Here is a 22,821-nt window from a genome sequence, read left to right on the forward strand (position 1 = left end):
TGCTCCTGGCCTCACCAATGTGACCACTGTGTCCCCCTGGCTGAGACAGGAAGGGGCAGTGGAGGCACCAGGACTTTGGACATGGCCCGTTGTGTGGAAGGGGCAGCTGGGGTTGATGAGGAGAGCTGGACACAGGGACAGACACCTGTTGGAAGCTCAAGCCTCCTCCCACCAGGAGTCTCCAGGGAGTGTCTTCTGTCGAGTCCACGCAGAGCTAAGCACGTTTTGAAGTCAGCTGATAGACTTCAGATGACTGTCAGTCACTCACATCCTGTTTCCCTCCTCGCCCTCATCCCTGAAGACCTGCAGCTCACCCCAGTTTGAGGACGGGGCTGACGCCAGTTCCGTCAGCGCATGCATACTGTGTGGTACCTCATCCTAGCTTGGCAGAGCGCAGCAGGAGCCTGCACTTCCTAGGAGACACATGAAGCTGCAAGGGTGTCTTGCTCAGTTGTGTGCGTGTGCCGATATGCGTGAGATGCCATCACCAAAGCTTTCTGAGAGGGAGATGACCATACCACATAGGAAAACAGTGCTGGGGACAAAGCTGAGGTCATAAGGAAGGCCCAAAAAATTACCAGCAGGAAGGTAGTGGAGTATCTGAAATGTGCAGGTGAAAATGGAAGTTCACACTGGGATAACGGCAGTGAGAACAATAACAGCACCTGCCTTTCCACAGTGCCCTCAACGTGACTGAGCCTCCTTGCAACAGCACCCAAGCACCCTCCCACCACCTGTCACGCAGCACCTGAACTGCCTTGCTGTTTTGGGAACAGCATCCACTGCCTGAGTCTCCACAGGAGGTCGGAGGCTTCAGCATCCATGGAATCCCAAAGAGACCACTCCCACCAATCACCTGCCACGCACAACTTCAAGGCCTTGCAATACCAGCTAACACCATGGCATGTTTCTGCCAGGAATCCTGAGTGCAGAGTGGGTGGCTGGAGGGCAGAGATCCAGCTTCACCTGGGCACTGGGTGCCCCTACATCGCACCCTGCTGTGGCCCCAGAGCAGTTCTCCATCCTAAGAAGAGCACCCGCCCTGACCTGGAATTCCAGCCTCCAGCAAAGTGAGAAAAGGAGTTTCTGAGGTTGCCCCTGCCCGGTCTACGCAGCTCAGGCAGACTAACGAATAGCCATTCAGCACTAAAACAATCTCCAGCTCCCAACAGCTTATCTTCATGAACTGTTTCTAGTTTATCAATGAATGTTCTATGCATCTTGGTCTAAACAATTTGTTCTTCTGCAAATTTCCAAAGAATTAAATTTCTCTGAATTATTCCAACTGGCCAACTGGGATAGTCATTTGGCACACTGGTTAATAAGTTACTTGGGACCAGCATCCTACATTGAAGTGCCTGGATTTGAGTTCAGCCCCACTTCCAATTCCAGCTCCCTGATAACGTCCACCCAGGGAGGCAGCAGGTGATGGCTCTGGTAGCCGGGTTCCTGCCACCCACGTGGGCGACCTGGACAGAGTTACTGGCTCGTGGGTCTCCAGACAGCAAATGCAGACATCTGGGGAGTCAGCCAGTGCATGGGAGCTCTCTGTCTCTATATATATACATGTGTGTCTGTGCCTGTGTGTACACACGTGTGTACACACGTGAATGTGCATGTGGACATGCGTCTCTGACTCCAAGTGTCTGCTGGTCCTTCCAAGGTTTATTTCAGTATGACTTGGGGATTTGGTAGAGATGTGACCTATAAAGAGGCCAACCCTTTGACGTTATTTCTTTTTTTTTTTTTTTACAGGCAGAGTGGACAGTGAGAGAGAGAGACAGAGAGAAAGGTCGTCCTTTGCCGTTGGTTCACCCTCCAATGGCCGCCGCGGCAGGCGTGCTGCAGCCGGCGCACCATGCTGATCCGAAGCCAGGAGCCAGATGCTTCTCCTGGTCTCCCATGGGGTGCAGGACCCAAGCACTTGGGCCATCCTCCACTGCACTCCCTGGCCACAGCAGAGAGCTGGCCTGGAAGAGGGGCAACTGGGACAGAATCCGGCACCCCGACCAGGACTAGAACCCGGTGTGCTGGCGCCGGTAGGTGGAGGATTAGCCTATTTGAGCCGCAGAACCGGCTTGACGTTATTTCTACATTAAAATCTTCATGGCTCAAGTGACCATATTTATGATCACTTAGATCTACAGACTAAAAGTGCTTCAAATCATGGATCAGACAGATCAAGTAAACAGATGGGGTAGACTGCTGATAACAAGTCTGGCATTTATCTGCACTTCAGCTTTCTTCCTGGAACTGCAGAGTGTCGGGGCTGGGCCACGAGGAGGTGAACAGTGCGCTCACAGGGAGGCTACTGCTGTCTTAGCCCCACTTCACCGCTCAGGTGCAGCAACACAGACCCAGAACTAACATGTGAGAACCTGAAAATCTGGCTGGCAATCCAAACCTTCATAATATGTGACCATCTTACATGCTGAATCTTTAAAATGCCCCAACAGCCACATCAGTCTCCACTGAGAGCCAGCGTGGCTCAGTGGTCTGTAATTCATGGCTCAGGCACAACTTGGCTGACATGGAGCCTTCTGGAATCAAAAGGTTGTTATCATCAAGCTTGCATTCTGATTCCCGAACTACCTACATTTATAAGTAAATTTTTAAAACAGTGCTTTCGAAATCATTGTTTATCAATTTCAAGCCCAGATCTCTTTAAAAAGAGGCAGGTGAGCAATGTGCTGTTTGGGGTAAATGCATGGTCTATTGTGCCTGATCACGCGTGTCTATGCTCATGAGGTGCAGACTAGAAACATGGTATAAAAACTAGGAGCACAGCAATATGTATTATGAAAAGCGAATCAACATTAGGTTGAGGAATGACTACATAAATGCACACTGGACACCCCTAACTCTATCCACAAACACCGGCTTCTCCTAAATAGTAAGAAAACCAGTGGGAACCAAGAACCATTTTTGACACAGTTTAGATGCATCAAGAGTGCTAGCTAATAGCAAAGTGCCTTAGATTCCACTGCATCACAGCAAACTGCTCCGTACTCAGCAGCCTGAAACAGCACATGGGGACTGAGTCCCACAGGGCTGAGAAGCACGCCTGGGGTCCACCACGTGATCAGGGGCTGCACCAGGCTGCCTTGCTCTTGGGGCCCTGGGTGGGATGGTTCCTCTCCCTCTCAGCCTCTGGAGGCTTTCTTCACTCCCGCCTTGTGCACTCCAGTGCTCACTACTGCCTGCCACACTGCCAGCCATGGCTCGTAGGCACACGCCTGGGACCCCAGACGGGAAGGTTCTGCTCCTTGGAGGGTGTGTGCACTTGGAGGGGTCCCCTTGGCTAATCCTGGCTATCACTGACCTCCCTCCAACTGCAAGGCCCCCATCTGCATGTGGGCAGTCATGGCTTCATCAGACAAATGGAGAAGACCCTGGGCCTCTCTGCCGTCTCCTGTCTTGTTTTGGTTCTGGCTTGTGGTTGCTGTATTCTGCCTCACTGCATGGGCACATATATGCAGCTTTACATTATACATGTGCCTCATGTATAAAACAAGCCAGTTCAAGTCCGGAATAGTCTCAGTCCTGTCCAGCTTCCTGTTAAGGAACGCCCTGGGAGACAGCAGGTGATCACTCAAGTACTTCAGTTCCTGTTACCCATGAGGGAGACCAAGATGGGGTTACTGGCTCCAGGCTTTGGCCTGGCCCAGCCTTGGGTGTTCTGGACATTTGGGGAGTGAACCAGCAGAAGCAAGATCTCCCCTCACCTCCCCTTTTGCCTCCTTCCCCATTTTCTCACTCTCCTCCTATCTCTCCCCTTTTCAAATAAATGAATATAAATCATTTTAAAAGCCTTTACACTTAGTGAAATAAACTAGCCCCCAACAGACAAATACTATGTTTTCCCTGACTTGTGTTAACTAATTTGCAGGGTACAAAAAGGTAATTTATAAATGAACTTGACATTTTTACATTTGATTATTGTCTATAGTCCTTGACTCTACTCTTGAGGAACTGTGCTTTTTCTACTTCCTACTTGTTGAGCTCTTTATTTACTGGAGGGTTGAGCTTGTGATTGTAAAGTAAACTGAAAGTATGTAACTGAAAAAATTAAAAAAAAAAAAACAAGAAAAGGAGGGAGGGAGGGTGAGGGTGAGAAAGGGAAGGTAGGGTGGAAAGAATTATTATATTCTTAAACCTGTATATGAAATACTTGAAATATGTTCCCTTTATATAAAAAGGAAAAAAAGTAAAATAAATGCCTCTAGTAACTCAATGATTTGTTCTAGAAAATCTTTAAGATCACCCTTTTTTCCCTAAAAGGTTTACTTATTTGAAAGAATGACAAAGAGAAAGAAAGAGAGACTCTTCTATCACTGACTCATTGCCCAGATGGCCAAAAAAGCTGGGCTGGGCTAGGTGAGACCAGGATTCTCTACCTGCATCTATGTTTTCCATGTGGGTGGCAAGGGACCGAGCACTTGGGCCATCTTCCGCTGCTCTCTCACATTAGCAGGGAGCTGGATTAGAAGTGCAGCAGCTGGGACTGGAACCAGTGCCCATACGGGACGCCAGCATCACAGGTCGCACACGGCCCTGGCCTCTAAGATCAGTTTTTGTTCGGCCACACCGAGAATTTTTTTTTGCTGGAATTACAATAACATAAACAAAGTATTCCGTTTTCTTTTAAATGAAATACCATTTTACATTCATTCTAGACCTGCACTGATGGCAGAACCATCAATTTAACAAACTTTTCGGCAAAAATTGAAAACAACATATGACTAAAACAAAACAAGCCACTAACACGGAGCTTCACTGCGATGTGCACAGACTGGCTGCAGTGCCTCAGGAGGCACAGAACGTGCCTCAGAATTTCCTGGAGGGCCAAGGCTGCTACCGTACACCACGCACACCCCGTGCCTGCCTTCTGAAACATCACCCTCCTGCCTCACTGCCTCTCTCCCGAATGTCCGCTCGTCCCCAGGAACCTCAGCGCCAGCGTCGCTCACAGCTGGTGAGCCCGGCCACACGGAGGATGCAGCCAGGGCGCTCGCTGTCTGCACTGGCCCCCAGCTCCCTGCACACAGCTCTCACAGACTGAACCGTGCCACACCCTAATGACGGTGTTCCTCAACCTCCATCTACTATGGCAGACAGCACCCGCCCCGTGCCCACGTAAAGCATGCGTGCAAAGCATGTGAAGGAACTGAGGGACAGAGGATGAGCTTCCCCAGCTGCAACCCAACAGCTGCACTTGTTCCTGGAGCTGTCTGCATGTGCTGGAGGGGTTGGGTGACTGTGTGCTACTCACCGTCTGTGGCGATTAGCCTCAGATGGCACAGTGATGCCCGCCTCTGGCTGCCCAGGCCGTCTGTGCTCTGTCTTCCAGCAGGGAATGGGACAGGGATTTGCTTCTAACAAGCCCTACAGCCAGGCCAAGAGGACGTCCACAGCTAGCTTACAGATGATGGTGGCTTCTGTCCACCCATCAGGCTTGCTCTCGTTGGCTCTCACGAAGCAAGCCGACCCGTGGGAAACACTATATGGCAAGGCCTGTCGGCAGTCTACAACCCAATGCTGTGAGGAGCTGAAGCCACCAACCCCAGATAGGCCAGTGTGAGGACGGCTCCTCCACAGTCCTGGCCGATACCCGGCTGGGCCTTGCGGAGGCCCTGCGGCAGAGTGCCTGGCAGCACCACGCCCGCTCCACCGGCTCCAGACCCACACTGCGTGTTGCTGCCTGTGTGCTGCCCTCAGCTGCAGCGTTTTGCAGGGATCTGTCGTGCACTAGTAGATAACACAACCTCTTCCCCTGGAGACACGACCTCTGCTTGCGTAAAAGGAAATCTTATCATATCAGAAGTTACAAGAGCAAAGCTCTACTCACTGAACAGGCAGCAACGCAAAGACAGCCAGAGCACTGTACAGCAGTCATGTGACTGAGCCCTCCCCTGAAAATACACACAGCAGGCAGGCTCCTGCCCTGGGAGACGAGACCCACCCATCGTCTGTCTTAGACGTGCCGGAGGCCCTGGACAGGAGGAAGGACGGCAAGACAAGGCACAGCCGTCAGGAGTCCTTGCAGCAACCAGCACAGAACTGGCTCTGCAGAGCCTCCCACGGTGAGAAGGCACAGGGAAGGTCAAGCTCCCATCGCAGGTGCCCAACCAAAGTGGCCATCGGGAAGGGACAGGTAGGGCACCTGCCCAGCTTCTGCCGCAGCGATCCCATTCCCTACATGCGTCTGTTACTCCGACACCTGGCCGGCAGACCCTCTTGACTCAGCTGTGGATATTCACCTCCGCGCTTTTCACGTCGAAGACCCAAAATAAAACTCACAGAACGCACCCCTTGGGAGGTCTGACTGAGTACCCAGTCCAAGGAGGAGAGGCCTGCCAGTGAGGGCTCAGGGAGCCTGCACAGAGCCAGGCCGCTGTGGTCACATGGACTGGGCATTCTGCAAATGAGGCCGCACCCACTGGGCTGCCACTGGACACAGACACATGAAGACTCCAACAAGCCTGGAAGCTGCTCTGTGGGGCTGGTGAGGCTTTCAAACTCACTGACAGATGCAGGGAGCATAGATTCCTCTCTGAGCTCTTCATCTGTCACAGGACACTCGGCTCCCTGCTAAGCACCTGCGTGCCCACTAGCTGCATGCCAGCACACACGTGCTTAGCCTCCACGTGCGCTCTTGGCATGGTTCTGGCATTCCCTCTTTCTGGCACGCACAGCACACCTCTTCTGCGGGAGCTTTCTGGATTATATCTGTCTGCAGAAAACTTTGAACATTGATGCTTTGAGTCCTGAGGCTTGGTATTTTAATTGCTTTTGTGATCACATGTACATTTGCAAATTACTCAGTAAAACCTACACATTTACACAATTCAAAGTGAACTCTAGGAGGAGAATGGTGTATCTTTCAGCCTCAGGGGATGTACTGTAAAACCCACACTGCCCGCTTTTCCCATTTTCTACAAAGTCGGACACGGGCCATAGTTCTCTAGGGTTTCTAACACTGATTCCAGGAAAAGGAAACGTGCAGCAGCTGCTCACAGACATGCAGAAGTCTCCTCTTACAGTCCTGGCACCCAGCGGCCAGCTGGGAGGGCCGATGCTGGTGCAGTGTGCTTCTTCTGACCCGGCTTCCCAACTCCGGGCAGGCCAAGTGCAGCCACTCTGTCCCTGGTTATCACACCCTAACTCTCACTCCCAAGCACCAGGGGAACTTTCCACTCTCCGAGCTAAGGAAGGAGCATTTCAAACCTGCAGAGAAAGTGAAGTCCTGTCACTCAGGTCTCCCCTCCCCACATTATACCCCAGCCACAGCACAAAGCAAGTACTGTCCATAAGCATGCCAGTGTCCGACAAAGCCACGTCTTTTTATGAAAACTGGGAACTCTGTTAGAGGTAGCCAAAGAAGAGTGTCCATGTGCAAGAACGGGACATCTCTCGGGAGGACAGCCTGCCCAGCTGTACCAGCGCCACTAATGGTGGCTGGTATTTATCCAGCATCTCCTCTGGGAGACGCCATCTATTAGAGACAAGTTGTCAAGGCATTTTATAACTAAAATAACTGGGCTCGTTTTGAATGCTCGTGGAACACTGACAGGCATATTTTCACTTCCTGTTCCCTGTCTGTGTCCTCTGGGATGTGCACCCCTTGTGACCCCCCAAGCTTTCTGTCACTGCCCCACTATTCTCATTTCCTGTAGCATTTATGTGTCAGCCATTAGCATGGAGCGCACACACACACACACACACACAGCAATCATCTGTCTTACTCTGTGCCTGTGACATTGATAAATCCACCTAGAGCTATTTTTAAATAGCTAAGTTATTGTCCTTCCATGGAATAAATTGCTCCCTTCAATATAAATTCTTTTTGGGAGAAGGCAGAATTTTAAAAAAAAGGTCATTGCTGCCTTCCCAAAATATTATTTCCTTAAATACGCTATCAAATTATCTTTCTTAGCATTATTTGAGAAAGCTATAAAGAAACACGCATGACAGCTACGTGAGTGAGGGGCATCAAGGGGTCACAATGGCCTTAAAATCCCCATCTCATGTGCCTAGCAGGAAATCCTTTTCCGTAACCTTTCGTGCCTGAGGGCACCCACTGTTTTCATGCTAGGAAATCAATAATAACAAAGATAAGTGAAGAAAACTTGGTATCATTATAAAATTCTCTATTCTTTCCCCATAAACAAGACAAACAGGATGCCAGAATAACTTTAACTAAATTGGCCCTGACCAGGGGGGAGGTCTTGGCATGTGAGCTCCAGGAGTGCTCACTGCAGCACAAAGCTAGAACTCCCAGCAGTGTGGCCTCTTGGGAACCAGAGAGAAGCCGAGCATCCAGGCTGCCTGTGCTGACACCGGGAGCACCTGTGACTTGTGACGTGGGCCAGAGCAAGCACTGGGAGGCAGGGTAACAGGGCAGCCAGGCAGAGGGGCCTCTGTGGGGTAACAGGGCAGCCAGGCAGAGGGGCCTCTGCGGGGTAACAGGGCAGCCAGGCAGAGGGGCCTCTGCGGGGTAACAGGGCAGCCAGGCAGAGGGGCCTCTGCGGGGTAACAGGGCAGCCAGGCAGAGGGGCCTCTGCGGCAGGCACCAGGACAGCATCATCTGAGGGCCCCCAGGCAATCTGTCGTACTTGCTGAAGCTGCAAATTTACCACTGGAGACCACTCCATGGGTCAACTAAGATGGGTTTGGGACAGGTGAAAGAAGCAGGAGAACCTAGTGGGGCTGGGACTTTCTGAGATGGGCCCCCTTCATGGTCAAAGGACAAAACAGGAAGCCAAGCACCCTGAGGAGTGACAGACAGCATCAGCACAGAGGGCCTAAAGGACCCGGATGGGGAGCGGGGAGGTGCAGGGGAACTGCGCACTACAATTCTGATCCGCTCATTTCAAAGCAGGGTCTCACAGCCCTGCATCACTGACATTTGGAGCCACATAATTCCTTGTTTTGGGAGCCGGCCTGGGCCAGATGAAGACTGAAGAGTCATCTGCAAAGGGGCCAGAGCGAGGTTCCCAGGGGAGCAGGGCTTTTCCTCCTGAGCAGAGCTAGGCCAACGCTCACACTACAGGATGCGAAGAGCATCCCAGCCCCACCTACCTACCCCACGTCAGCAGCAGCCCCTGTCCACACCCTGGGGAGCTCTGATAACTAAAAATGCCTTCAGCGTCAAGAACCTAGGCAGGTGGAGAGGCAAAACTACCCTCCCCTTCTCCCAGTGACCATGGCCCAAGAGGATCGATCACTTCCTGAGCGGGGCCACATCAGAGCGCCAGCCACCTCTCCCGTCTGCCCACCTTCCCTTTCGCATGCCGGCATCCTGGAGGACTGAGCGACAGCAGGGAAACCACGGCTCCTCAGCACAGGCAGTCAGACTCCCTTAGAAAGAGAGGGCAGAACAGGGACACTGGCACGCTCTGAGGTGGCACCTCCCCAATCAGTGATCCCCAAATTCTGTTCCACCGTTGTTACAGTCTCTGCCTGTTCCAAGAAGAGATGCCAGCCAGACTCAGGAAGTGCTGCCCAACCTCACCGATGCTTATTAACCAAAAAAGCCAGGAGTTCACACAGCCAGCAGACAAAGCGACGCACAAAAATCCAGGCATTTTTGTAGAGGTCTGAAGAACAGGCTTCAAACACCTTGGCTCAAGGGAATCCAGTCCTGCCTCCCGCCCCTCCTCTATTCTCTCCCTCTCTCTCTCTCTCTCTTCCCCTTATTACTCCCCTCCTTTCCTCTCTCCTTCAGCTTTTTTTTTTTTTTTTGTAGGAATACAATCTTTCTTCTAAACAAACAGGAAAAAATGCGAGACAGAAATTGTCAAGTATTAGGAGGAAAATCAACGACATCTTCCCTGGAAGGAAAACTGCACCACGTTTAGTCAAGCACAGACCTGACTCCATCCACGCAACAAACTGGGGACTTGCTTTGTTTTTTAATATTTGTTTGTTTATTTGAAAGTCAGAGTTATATACAGAGAGAGGAAAGACAGAGAAGGAGATCTTCTACCCATTGGTTCACTACCAAATGGCCACAGTTACTGGGGCTGGGCCAGGCTGAAGCCACGAGCCAGGAGCTTCTTCCAGATCTCCCACTTGGGTGCAGGGGCCCAAGGACTTGGATCATCCTCCGTTGCTTTCCCAGGTACATAAGCAGGGAGCTGGATCAGAAGCAAAGAAGCTGGGATGGAAATTGGCACCGATAACGGATGCCAGCATTGCAGGTGGTGGCTTTACTCACGAAGCCACAATGCCAGACCCAACTTGTCTCCCTTGTACTAACTTCTGACTTAGGGCTGTTACCATGAAATCCACAAGAGAGACAGCATAATCACTGAAGAGTAGAAAGGGAATAATACACTTCTGCAGGACACATGGGCCTTTTCCCTTTGTTTAGGTCTTCGTGGTTGCAAATGAGACAAATGGTGGCCAGCAGAAGAGTCAGGAGTAAGGAGGCTCATCTTTCGCCCGTTTTGCATCTCGGGAACTGTGGGACGGTGGGAGAGACAGTCAGGCTCTCTAGGCCTTGGCCTCATCTGCAGAAAGTAGGGACTCTACTGGCGCATCTTCAGGAATTCTTCCAAATCTAAGATTTCAAAAGCAGGTGAAAAACCTGAATCAAATCATCTGACACTGAAAATAAAGGGGGGGGGGCAATCTACCCAGCCCTGGAGGCAGTTACTGCGCTGCAACCATCATCCCTGCAGGCGAGCCAGCAGCACCAGAGAATAGGACAGGCCGCTTGCATCAGCCAAAGCTCCTGACTGGGCAGCACATGCACCGCTCTGCAGCCTCCGTAGACAACAGTGTCTGCCATCAGCCCTCACCTTGCAGGGTAAGCACGCAACCTGGGGGCCTGCTGGCTGCACAGGCGTCTTATGGCACAGGGCCCTCAGCAGCCTGGAGGGGTGGGGCAGAAGCAAAGCAAAAGCTGAATCACAAGGACCCAGCCACAGCTTCAGGGGCGGCTCTGCGGCGAGGCCCTAGCGAGTTCCAGGTAGTCTTCTACTGCAGCTAAGAGAAGCCTGCTGTGCACGTTCCCAGACAGCAATCCAGATCTACATCACACCAGAGTCCTGCTGGTGCATGGGAGGGGCTTCTAAAAAGGAAGGACCAGGACAGGAGACACTAATGCCAGAGTGCAGAGGGGGAAATTCTGGAAAGTAGAATTTAAACATTCATTTCCTTTACCAAAACCCTGTCCCTTTGTGGCCTAGCACAAAGAAAAGTTTTAGCACTCACTGTACATGACAAAAAAATACTCCACTCACAGGGGCAGGTGTTTGGCTCACTGGTTAACAGACTGCTGGGGACACCTGCATCCCATATCAGAGTACCTGGGACCATGTCTTGGTTCTGCTTCCAATTCCAACTTCCTGCTAACACACACCCTGGGAAGCAGCAGGTGATGGCTCAAGTACTTGGGTCCCTGCCACCCATGTGGGAGACCCAGGATGACTTTCCAGTTCCTGGCCTCAGCCGGGTCCCGTCTTGACTGTGGGCTGTTGTAGGCATTTGGAGCATAGCCAGCAGATGGAACCTCTCTCTCTCCCCCTTATAAATAAATATGAAATATGCTGACTTTTTATAATAAAATCCCCTCATTTTGCTAGAAAATTCACCTTTTGTGTACAGATGTAAATTCTCAATTTCACAGAGCCAGTGATGTCACTAGGAATCTCCCCTCAGAGGAGGCACAGGGGATGTGGCGCGCAGTGTGTGCACAGGCATCCCAGTGGCTCGCCAAGGGAGTGCATCCCCACCACCCACGCAACCCACAGACTCTTGGCTCTCCTCTGTAAGCACAAAAGCACGGCCTTGACAGCAGCTCTTCTCAAAATGACCCAGTCATTCCTTCACATTCCTGCAACCAGACCGCTCACTTCCCCCATGAGATGCTTGGGAATCCTGACGGGAACCCTCCCTGAGCCGCCAAAACCAAACAGCAGTTTGTGGGATTTTCTCTGGAGGCGCAGGCACTGAGCGAGGAGAGCTGAGGCTGCAGGCCGCCTGCCCTGCAGGAAGGCAGCCCGGGCCTGGGGCTTGTGTCCCACAGACTCAGGCACAAACAACCTCTGCAGAAGACCCTGCTCCGAGGGACACCCCCACCCAGCACGGGGCCGAGTCATGCGCCCTAGCCTCCTGCTCCAAATCTCCAACACTTCATTTTAAGACGAAAAATAAATCACTAGGAATTACAGAAATGTACAAAGCTTTTTGTATCTTCAACGCCGAAGAATCAAGGAGTCCTCACAAACTGCTGGAGATCTTTTACAACGACATCTTGAAACAGCACCTTCCGAGCTGCAGCAGTTTGATCTGACATTTCTTGTGTCACATTAAACTGGAACTCGGGCTTAGCGATGTTACCAATGTCACAGTCGACTACGTAATTTATTCTCCACTCATCCTGTATGACTTCTTCCCGTTTACGTTGAAAACACCCCTGTAGGACTCTTTCAAGCACTCTGTACTACACAGCATTAAATCCTGGCTAATGAAAAACTGCACAGTCATTCCCACAATAGGAAATATTTAGGATGAACAGACAAAAATAGGCTGGGATTTTCACTCCACTGGCACCTCTATGCTAAACATCTTTTTGGGGTCTCTTTCATTATTCTTCACAAGTTTGAAAGTCACTTCTCATTATTTCTCCTATTTCCACCACTGTGCGATTTTATATAAATACTAAATGTAATCATCAAGACACGAATCAGCAGATGACTTAGAGGCCACAATGAAGATGCAGGAGCAGACAACCAACACAGTGAGGTGAAGGGACACCATTACTACACACGTGTACTTTCACCAGGGAGTACGACCGGCCCTCTCCCCTGGAAACCTCTAGGCACTGTTCGTATGTCCATCCAATACAGATTCTGGAGCTGGAGGTAACAAGTGGCAGGAATGATATTTTCAGGTGCTCTCTAGTTTTATGATCTGTATTTTAAAAAAGGTTATTTTTGTGTTTCTTCTATTTTAAACATCTGAATTCCAAAGGAATATCCTATTTCACACTCAACTCCATGGTCTCCAGGGCATGCTTGAAGCCATGCTGTAGGAAGGAACCCGAGGACCCACTTCAGATGTTGCTGATGCTCACGACACCCCTAGCAGGATTCCGGAAGGCACAGAAGGGGCTGAATTTCCTCCAGCAGAACCAGAGAAAACTTCTTGGAGCTGCCCCTCATCTGTACTTCCTGGATTCTAGACGAAGCCCGGCTCTACCTAATGTGCCCAAGCCCTAGACCTCCGAGAATCTACTTCTGAAAACCATCATACTGTTAATGGCATTCTTCCTCTACTCAAAACTCTACTGTCACATAAAGGAAACACCATCCAGATCTGCCAGGAGACAGAGTTTTTGTGGCCCCTTAGCGTTTCTTTTATCTCCCCATCAAGGGGTTCAGAACAGGCCCAGCCAGCTGGTACTCCTCTCCTCACAAGACTCACTCTTTACCACCAAACCAAGCGGACAGGCTGTGCTGATGGCTGCTTGTGTCGGAATAGCTACAGCATGCTTACTGAAAAAACAGAGTTAGTGCAACTTTTGAAAGTAATCTTAAGGCATATAAACAACTTAATGCCACCACTCACCTGTACATGAGTAATCGTCAATGCGGATGTAGCCCGCCCTGCAGACGCACATGAAGGAGCCGGGGGTGTTGACGCACACCGTGTTCTCGCGGCAGTAGTGGCGCCCCTCAGCACACTCGTCCATGTCTGCAGAGAAGAAGGCAGGGAGGTGAGCGGTGGCCCCTGTTCTGGAGTCCCCTGCAACTGTCCTGGACGGGATGGGCACAGCTACCAACCCAACGGCACCCAGAACCCCCTTTAATGGGAACGTTTGATGCTCTAATGACAGAAATCACATGAGGGTTTGTGTGTGTATGTGTGTGTGTGTGTGTGTGTTTTACAAAACATCTTCCTAGAGTTTCAAATAGGTCTCTATCATCGTGCCCCATTCTAAATACCTTTTGAAATTCTGGTGCATGTGTCTACCTGTGTTTGATAAAAACAAAGCACAACGCAAGACTAAGTCCAAGGATCTTGCGTCATGGAGCCCACCGCACATTATCCTCTGAATCACGGCTGTTCCGTGTGTGTCGGGAGACCCTGTGACAGAACCTGAATTACTTCACTTAGCCTGGGAAGCCAGTAACACGCAGTGTTTCAGAGGTACAGGCAGGCACAGCTGCCACAGTGTGGTAGACCTGCTGCAGGTGAGAAGTCACACTGCAGTAAAATGAAGTGGTAACACAGTCATACTGAAGATCTTGTAACTCACACACCAAGGTTTGAGAATGAAGAGTTAGAGATGTCAACCCGACAGGCCTGAGTGCCGACTCCGAGGAACCTGATGGGTAACGATGCTGTCCCCGTCCTGTGGCACCTCTCCATGTACGGAGAAAGTAGTGCACACGTGTCTTTCCATTAGGCAGCACTCTCCATGTTGACCACACGGACCGCCTTGCAGAGTCTGCCTTGTCACGCCTTTCTGATGAATCCACAAAGCAGCTTTGATTCCATTCACGCTATGATCAGCAATGGGGCAGCTGCAGACCACCAGGGCCAGGTCATTCCTGTAGCCCCAACAACACTCCCAGCCCTGCAAGCAGCCAGAGATGCGCCTGACAGAATCTCAGGAGCCCATGTTTCAGAGGAAAAGGACTGCTGATCATCTGACCCAGCCGCGCCCCAGGGCTGCTGATCACCTGACCCAGCCGCACCTCAGGGCTGCTGATCACCTGACCCAGCCGCACCCCAGGGCTGCTGATCACCTGACCCATCCGCACCCCAGGGCTGCTGATCACCTGACCCAGCCGCACCTCAGGGCTGCTGATCACCTGACCCAGGCACACCTAACACAGAAAGGAAAGCTGAGGCCTAGACAGAACCAAGTTTCTATCCTATCCCGTGGTGAACATCACGAATTCTAAACCTCTCATCTTGGCATACGAAGCTCTCCCCAGACAGCTTTCCCAGCTTTCTACCCTCCGATTCACTCTCCTCCCCACGCTCACCAGCCTGGCCACTCTGAGTGCTGGTCATCCCATAACGGGCTGCTCTCCTTCCTATGAGTCTCGACACCTGCTGCTGTCTAAGAACCACCATCCCAGTACCGCCCAAGTGGATCCTGCACACCGTGGATTTGTCCTGTGAGAATCCACTGGAACGTCCCACCTGTGAAAACCTCTTTAAGGAAGTGCACTGCTCCCCACGCAGGGCTCCCAGGGACCTCTTGAGTTCTCTGTGATAGAAGTCGCTGTAGTATTATCTTTCCTTTCTGTGAACTTCCTCCTCCCCCATAAGACACACACACCTCATGGGTAAGTGGTTATCTTTAGTGTTTCTTAACTTTGTCTGCTCGTTATATTCTTCTGGGATGCTTTTAAACACACTGGTTCTTGGACCAACTCCCAAACCCTCACCCCAAAGTCTAATTTAATTGTCTGTGGTGCAACACAGGTAATTACTTTTTTTTTTTTTTAATATTCTCCATAGTAAGCCTAACGCAGTGGTCAGCAAAATTTTTCTGTAGAGACAGGCAGTGAATAATGTAGGCTGTGGGTGTCACAGGCAATGCATAAATGAATGAGTCTGGTGATAGTCCAACAAAATATATTTTTAAAAATCAGCAGTGAGCCAGATTTATCTCCAAGGACATACTTTGATGACTCCTGGTCTAATGAATCACTGAGTGTATCTCTCTACCTTGTAGGGTGGCCAGGGCAGTTCTTCATCAATAAATGCTACAGAATGTGTGCACGAGTGCCTCAAGGCTAATGTGTGGGGATTTTCAGAATGGCCGTTTCTCACTCCGGAGTGACACCTGTCCACGAGGCCGTGCTCCTTCTCAACAGCAGGAAAGCACCACATTCAAGGGAAGCCCAAACTCCACTGCAAGCACGCTGGGGTGTCTGCAGGAAACTCATCTGCTGGCACCCTCAGGTCACATGGGAACCTCACGGGCTGTGAGCATGCTCAGCTCCCTGCACAGACGGCTGTGGCCTAGCCCATGAGCAGAGACTGCAGAAGTGAACATTATCGGGCAGCTGTGGCAGGAGCCCCTGCGCCTACGGCTGTGAACTACACAGGCCGGACAATTCCCCTTTAGGGAAGAAAGGTACGAGAGTAAGGACCACAACTCAGTGGTCACCAGAGGGAGGACTGCTCTGAGCACTGCACAGCACTCCTGAAGCAGGAGCAGCTCCTGCTGGGAGATCAGGGTCCCTGCTACAGCCAGGAACGCAGCTTTGGTGCCCAGAGCAGGAAACTAAGTCCCAGATGAGAAAGCATCATTTGCAGCAGGCACGGCAACACTGCACAGACCACACAGTTCCTACCGAGGAAGCCTACACAGCACGAGCAGCCGCCAAACTCGGGAAACTGAACTCCTAAGTGTTTGTGAGATGCCCCAGACACCTTCAGGAACATTTGCGTGATGCACAACTGACCGCACTGAAGTTCTGGCAGAGCAGCTGGCGAAGGGTCACTGGTGTCATCGGGACCCTGCAGACAGCCAGGGGTTCGCAGACAATTTGGTTCATGAAGGACAATGGGGAGAATCCATGCAAATGCAAGCTGGCCTCCCAAACACCAGCGCTCACAGTTAGCACAGGTACCCAGCCCACAGGCGGGCGGACACCAACTTCTCCAGTTTCATTTTGCAGATGTTTCCCTTTTATGCTAACAAATGGTCAGAAAAAGCCCAAATGTCAGGCTGTAAAGCAAAAACAAGAAGCCTCTTAGCATAAACCCTCTTAAGAACTTCAGCGATTTGGATCTCAGAGACATACTGGGTTCATGAGCAAGAGACATAAAGCAGCCGCCTACACTGGGAGCAGTGCTGTGAGGGAGCAGGAAGCGAGACTGCAAAACCAAGCCGGCACCGCGGCTCGCTAGGCTAATCCTCCGCCTTGCGGCGCCGGCACCCCGGGTTCTAGCCCTGGTCAGGGCGCCGGATTCTGTCCCGGTTGCCCCTCTTCCAGGCCAGCTCTCTGCTGTGGCCTGGGAGTGCAGTGGAGGATGGCCAAGTGCTTGGGTCCTGCACCCGCATGGGAGACCAGGAGAAGCACCTGGCTCCTGGCTCCTGCCATCGGATCAGTGCAATGCGCCGGCCGTGTTAGCCATTGGAGGGTGAACCAACGGCAAAGGAAGACCTTTCTCTCTGTCTCTCTCTCTCACTGTCTACTCTGCCTGTCAAAAAAAAAAAAAAAAAAAAAAAAAAAAAAACTGCAAAACCAAACACAACAGAACCACCATACTGCAGATGGCATGCTACTTCCTCTGACTTCCTCCTGTGCTCTCTTCAGAGGGAGCACTCCCCAAAGGGCGGCATTCACCACGTACCAAGATCGCAGACTCACAAATGCCACTTCCCTTTACACATATGGATACTCTCACACTCAAAATGCCATGACTACAAAGTAACCTGCTGGAAATCACGTTCAAATTTAATCCAGAGTGAACTGCAGCTCCAAATCCCAACTCAAAAACTTAATGAGACAAATTCTGACAACTGAATTCAATTCTCTACACATTTGCTGGGTGTCTTCTACGTCAAATATGGACGGTCCCAAGAGTAGAAACGCAGCCATGGGAGGCTTGCACCACACAGCAGACTGGGACTCTGTGACTTCCTTCCGAGCAGAAAGAGCTGCAGACAGTGGGAGAGGGCTGCCAAGCGGATGCCCCGAAGGAGCTGGGCGCACTGCGGAGCCCAGAGCAGTGCACCTTGCTGGTCCAGTGGCCCTGAGCAGCCCTTCCGAAATGCATGACACGGAGAGTTGAAAATCAGAGCCTGCCTGAAAGGCTTAGAATCCAGGACGGAGATTCATCACCCACTTGAGTGCCATCCCTGTTTTAGGCCAGCACCTCATAGGCTGTAGTCCAGGGAGCAGTATCTCTAAGAGAGGCCCATGGGTCCCTGACAAAAGGCACTGCAAGTCAAATGAGTCTCAGGCCACAAAAGTCACATCATCTTCTCTGCTCCCTCCTGAACACCTACCACGGGCACGAGCAAACCACACGCTTCAAGATACTTAGTGTGTGTCTTAAGGCTTCTTTCATGTACCTAGTAAACGCATCATGCACATGCACTCTGTTCTGAGCACTGTACTGGGTGAAAAGGACAAATTCTAGCTGGAGGAGACAGCAGAGGCACGGACGCTAGGGAGAGGCACAGTCTAAGCATGCTACATAAGGAACAGCTGACCATCGTCTAAACACAGAGCTCGTCTGTCCCGACCACCTGTAAATGTGGTGATGGAAATAACTGTACAACCCAGCCCTCCTGCCTACCTGAGGAGCTGATAGGGGATCTAAGAAGCCAGACTGTATTTGTACAAGTGGCAACATGAGATCCAGTATGCTGGTGCCAAAAACAAACCGAAAATCCCCAGCATGACTGATGCTCCAGGGAGGGCTGATGGCCAAGCAAGGAGGCAGTTAAGGGGTGTGCCCTGGTACGGCCAGGCTTGAGGGGGATTCGGAACAAGATGCAGGGGTAAAACCAAAGACCCCACACAGTGCTGGGGCTGCCCTGGAGGGCAGGCTCAGGGACGCACAGGACACTGCAGAATTCAAGTCCAGGACGGCAGCAGAGGCAAAGTCCACAGAATACAGAGGAGCAACGAGCAACCCGTCAAGTGGAGTCTGTGCCGGAGAACAAGGGCAATGCAACTGCGGGAGAGGAGATGAGTGGTGGATTTAGCTCTACGTCCAGCACACATGAGGGGGCCCTTTCTCTGCACTGACAGGAGGACTACACCTTCAGCTGAGGAGCTGGGGGAGAGATGCAAATCCAGGAAGGAGCCCTTTCAGGACTACTAAAGGTCACTGAACCTCACCTGCCCCAGTGGCCTCCCCAGCCCAGGCCCTGCACACTCCTGTGGGCCCCAGGGCATCACACACACTCTACGCCTGCTCTCTGCTTCCACTGGAGAGGAAGGTTCAGAAGGGTTGGCCCTGGCTTAGCGTCTGCTGAATGGACTCCGCCTGACTCACAAGGGCAGTGACCCCACTGTCTTCCCAGGATACAGCAGCTGCGCACTCACCCCACCAGGGGCTCTGCGGGAACAGGGAGCACCCACCGGGCTGGCAGAACAGCCTCTCACGGTGGAGGCGCCACACTCTCCTGGACCTCAATCTCCTACAGCTCTGACAGGCATTGACCTGGCCACTGAAAGGTAACTTTGCAGTCACTACCCGCCCTCAAAGTTTTCTAGTCTAACAAAGGGGACATGACATTTATAACTGCGATGGATTCTGATTCCTCCGCATTTTGTAAGGAGCACGAGTCTTGTTCCACCAAACTCAAGAAGCCAAAGTCAAGTGCAAATCCTGTACTTGAATAACTTTGCTTGCCCCAAGATCATTCAAGTTGGACTATTTTAAAAGCAGGAATTTCAAAATTTATAAATTCCTTTTTATCCTATCTGAGGCTAAGGCCAACTTTATAATTATTCAGAATCACAGATTCTAGATATGATTCTATCTGTCCTAACCCAGTAATCCCCCACTGAAGGAACAGAAGCAGAAGAAGAGCCACACACAAGTGAGAGCTGTGTCAGGCAGCAGATCACAGAGCCTGTGAGAGCCACACAGAGGAACCCAGACCCCTCCGACGTGAGCTGGGAGAGCTGTGCAGGGGCAGTGGTGGTGGTGTGAGAGACGGAAGCCTGCACAGCAGTCGCCCCAAGCCTGCCCCAGTGGGCTCTGAACCTGTCCCCAGACTACACTGGGACGCACCGCCTGGGCATCACCTCCTCCCCCATGCTCCTCCTCCACACCCAGCCACGCCACCTCATACCTGGGCTATCACTGCAGCTATTTGCAAAGACATGTGGGATTTCTACAGCTACAGCATTTATCTCAATTTCACCCATAAGCGGATTATATTAGCATGCTAATGAATACTAATGCTTTCTTGTTCAGCCAATAAAATCGTGGAGTCACAGAGCTGGGCTGTGAGGACCCTGCACAGGAAGAGCACGGAAGATGCCGTGTGCACCAACGCCAAGCCCTGGCCGTGTGGCGGAGTGACACTGGCTGGGCCGTGCCAGAGAAAGGCCAAGTGCTGAGAAAAGCCCCTGAGAAAGAGATCTGAAAGGATAAGAGCTTTTTTAAAGAACACCAAGTTTGTAAGTATAAGCAGGCTGCCCAGTGAAAAAAAAATCAGTAAAGAATAAATTAAAATGCCATTTACAAATAAGCCCACATTGAAAGGAATTGGGAACAATCCTGTATTTTAAAGTCCGTGGCATTAATAAGTTTATCATTTTTTTAAAAGATGTACTTATTTATTTGAAAGACAGATAGTTAGAAGAGCGAGCGAGCGATCTTCTACCCACAGGTTCAATCCCCAGATGTCCAGAACAGCCAGGTCTGGTCCAGGCCCAAGCCAGGAGCAGGACTCTGCCTGGGTCTCCCACATGAGCAAACACTCAGGCCATCTTCCGCTGTCTTCCTAGGAGCATCAGCAGGGAGCCAGATCTAAAGCAGAGCAGTCAAGGGGGGTGCACTTGTCTCAAGAGGTACCTCAACCTGCTAGGCCAACAATGCTCCCAAATATTAATTTTTATGTACTAAAGTTTCCATATGAATGCATGACTGAAACATATAACTGAATCATATGATTTTGGACATCTCAAAATAATGTTCACATACTTGCTTTATGCATTTTTAAAGATTCCTTTATTTTACTTGAAAGTCACAGTTACATAGAGAGAGAAGGAAAGGCAGAGAGAGAGAGAGAGAGAGAGAGAGAGAGTGAGTCTTCTATCTGCTGGTTTACCCCCCAGTTGACCGCAATGGCTGGAGTTGCACAGATCCAAAGCCAAGGATCCAAGAACTTCTTCCAGGTCTCCCACGCAGGTGCAAGAGCCCGAAGACTTGCACCATCTTCTACTGCTTTCCCAGGCCACAGCAGAGAGCTGGATGGGAAGTGGAGCAGCCAGGTCTCGAACCAGCGCCCATATGGGATGCTGGCACTGCAGGCAGTGGCTTTACCCGCTATACCGCAGTGCCGGCCCCACTTCATCCATTTTTAAACCTGACTCGCTATAAATGAGATGGTACATCCTTCAAGAAGAGTGAGCGCTCTGGCATCCTAGCAGTGTTCCTGCTACTTTTACTAGATTATTCTTAGCTTCGAGGCTCCCAAGTTTAAAGAGAAAAATGTAGACAAAGAAGCTACAGGAAAATTTGAGGCAGGGTTCAGAGTGGATCATAAAACATATCACTGGGGAAAGATGAGGGATGTGGAATACTAAGTGAGGCCGGCCAGTGGGGCTGGGGTCTGCGGGCCCCTCAGACACAGGTAGGATGTTCTTCACAGCAGGCTGTCGGCTGTGGCTGGGAAGCCTGTGTCCTGACCGACCGACCAGTAACAGCTTCTTGTTCTGCATGTGTGACCTTGCGGTTTTAAATCACACCTTCAGGGTGGGTGCAATCTTTCACCCAGAGCTGGAAAAAGACGGGGCTGAGCCCCTCAGGAGAATCAAACCATCTCCAGGAGATCCTCACTATCTCCATTAGCCCCAAGCCAAACAACTTACAGTATTCGAAGTCCCCCGTCCAATGGGCACTCCCAATACGATGACCCAAGGAGCAGACAGTAATGGCTTAAAAACCCGGGACACCTCCTCAAAGCCAGGGTCCGGTTCCAGCACTCCGCCAGGTCTCCTCTCGGACCAGACGCTTTCTCTGTCTCTTGCCAATTAAAGTCTGCCTCTTTACAAATTATTTTCCAGCTTTTTATTTTTGCACTGAGCTGAGGAAAAGAACCCACGAAACTCACTCCTGCAATGCCCTCCCCTCCACGACTGGTAACACTGAGGAGTAGGGACAGAAGCATGTGACGCTGACCTGTGTAATACTGAGTAAATCCCCCTACCCACGACACTAACGTGCACACCAGGAGAGCAGCTCTCCCCTTGCAGAGCTCTGCTTTCTGACCAGGCGGCCCAATCTCAGAGGCAGTGCAGCGGGGGTTGTGTAACGACAGTGCACCTCAAAAACATCCTGAGGGCTCTGGACTGTTCTTGTGGGCCCATCGGTCAGCACAGGACCGGAGGAGAGGTCTTGCCACCAGGGAAGACAAAGAAGAAGAGGGCACTTCCAGCCAGGGAGCCACGTGCAGTGCCAGAGATGGGGAGAGCTGGGCATGGCTGAGAGGCGGCACAGCACTCACCATGGCTGGTGAAGCAAGCAGGTGCAGAGAGGTCTTGCACATGGACATGATTCTACTATCAAAGTAACCCTCCTTGCTTGAAAGTTTTGGAGCCAACTATTGAATATATCCTACGTGCTCATGGTAGGAGAGTTGAGAGGTGCAACAGACCAGACAACAACACTAACTCCCAGGCACTCAGCTCTCCCACACCTACTCCCTGAGATGACCTCTGACTTCACTGCCTCGGGCAGCCTTCCAGACACAGGGATGTGCTGGAACAATCACATGCATAGGGCATGTGTGTGCACACATGTGTACAGACTTACATACACATGCTGCCCCTAAAACAGGGGATGTACAGGGTATGGGTGCACAGGTGTGTGTGCATGTCGGCACTCTGGAAGGAACTCAGCAGGGGAGCCAGAGGGCATGCACTCTAAGCAAGACCTTCCTCACACAGGGTAAATGGCTGGAGAGGAACCACACTGGCAGCACACGTGTAACACAGGGTAAATGGCTGGAGAGGAACCACACTGGCAGCACACGTGTAACACAGGGTAAATGGCTGGAGAGGAACCACACTGGCAGCACACTTGTAGTTTCAGTCCTTGAGTCTCTGGAGGGAGTATGGTAGACTGGAAAACACCGCATGGGACCTCAAC

The 22,821-nt window shown here is 51.2% G+C and overlaps 1 protein-coding gene across 12 annotated transcripts in view; it reads right to left on the minus strand.

Moving 5' to 3' along the window:
• The window catches only part of NELL2 (neural EGFL like 2), a 391,818-nt gene that overhangs the window by 119,395 nt on the left and 249,602 nt on the right, over positions 1 to 22,821 (minus strand). For all 12 annotated transcript variants that reach the window (XM_070049719.2, XM_070049717.2, XM_070049716.2 and 9 more), the window contains one exon: positions 13,579 to 13,704. In XM_070049719.2, the coding sequence (XP_069905820.1) occupies positions 13,579 to 13,704 (126 nt within the window). The remainder of the gene's footprint in view (positions 1 to 13,578; positions 13,705 to 22,821) is intronic.

The sequence above is a fragment of the Oryctolagus cuniculus genome, chromosome 9 (genome assembly GCF_051225735.1).
Source record: "Oryctolagus cuniculus isolate XC-2025 breed Fujian yellow rabbit chromosome 9, ASM5122573v1, whole genome shotgun sequence".
NCBI classification, from domain to species: Eukaryota; Metazoa; Chordata; class Mammalia; order Lagomorpha; family Leporidae; genus Oryctolagus; species Oryctolagus cuniculus.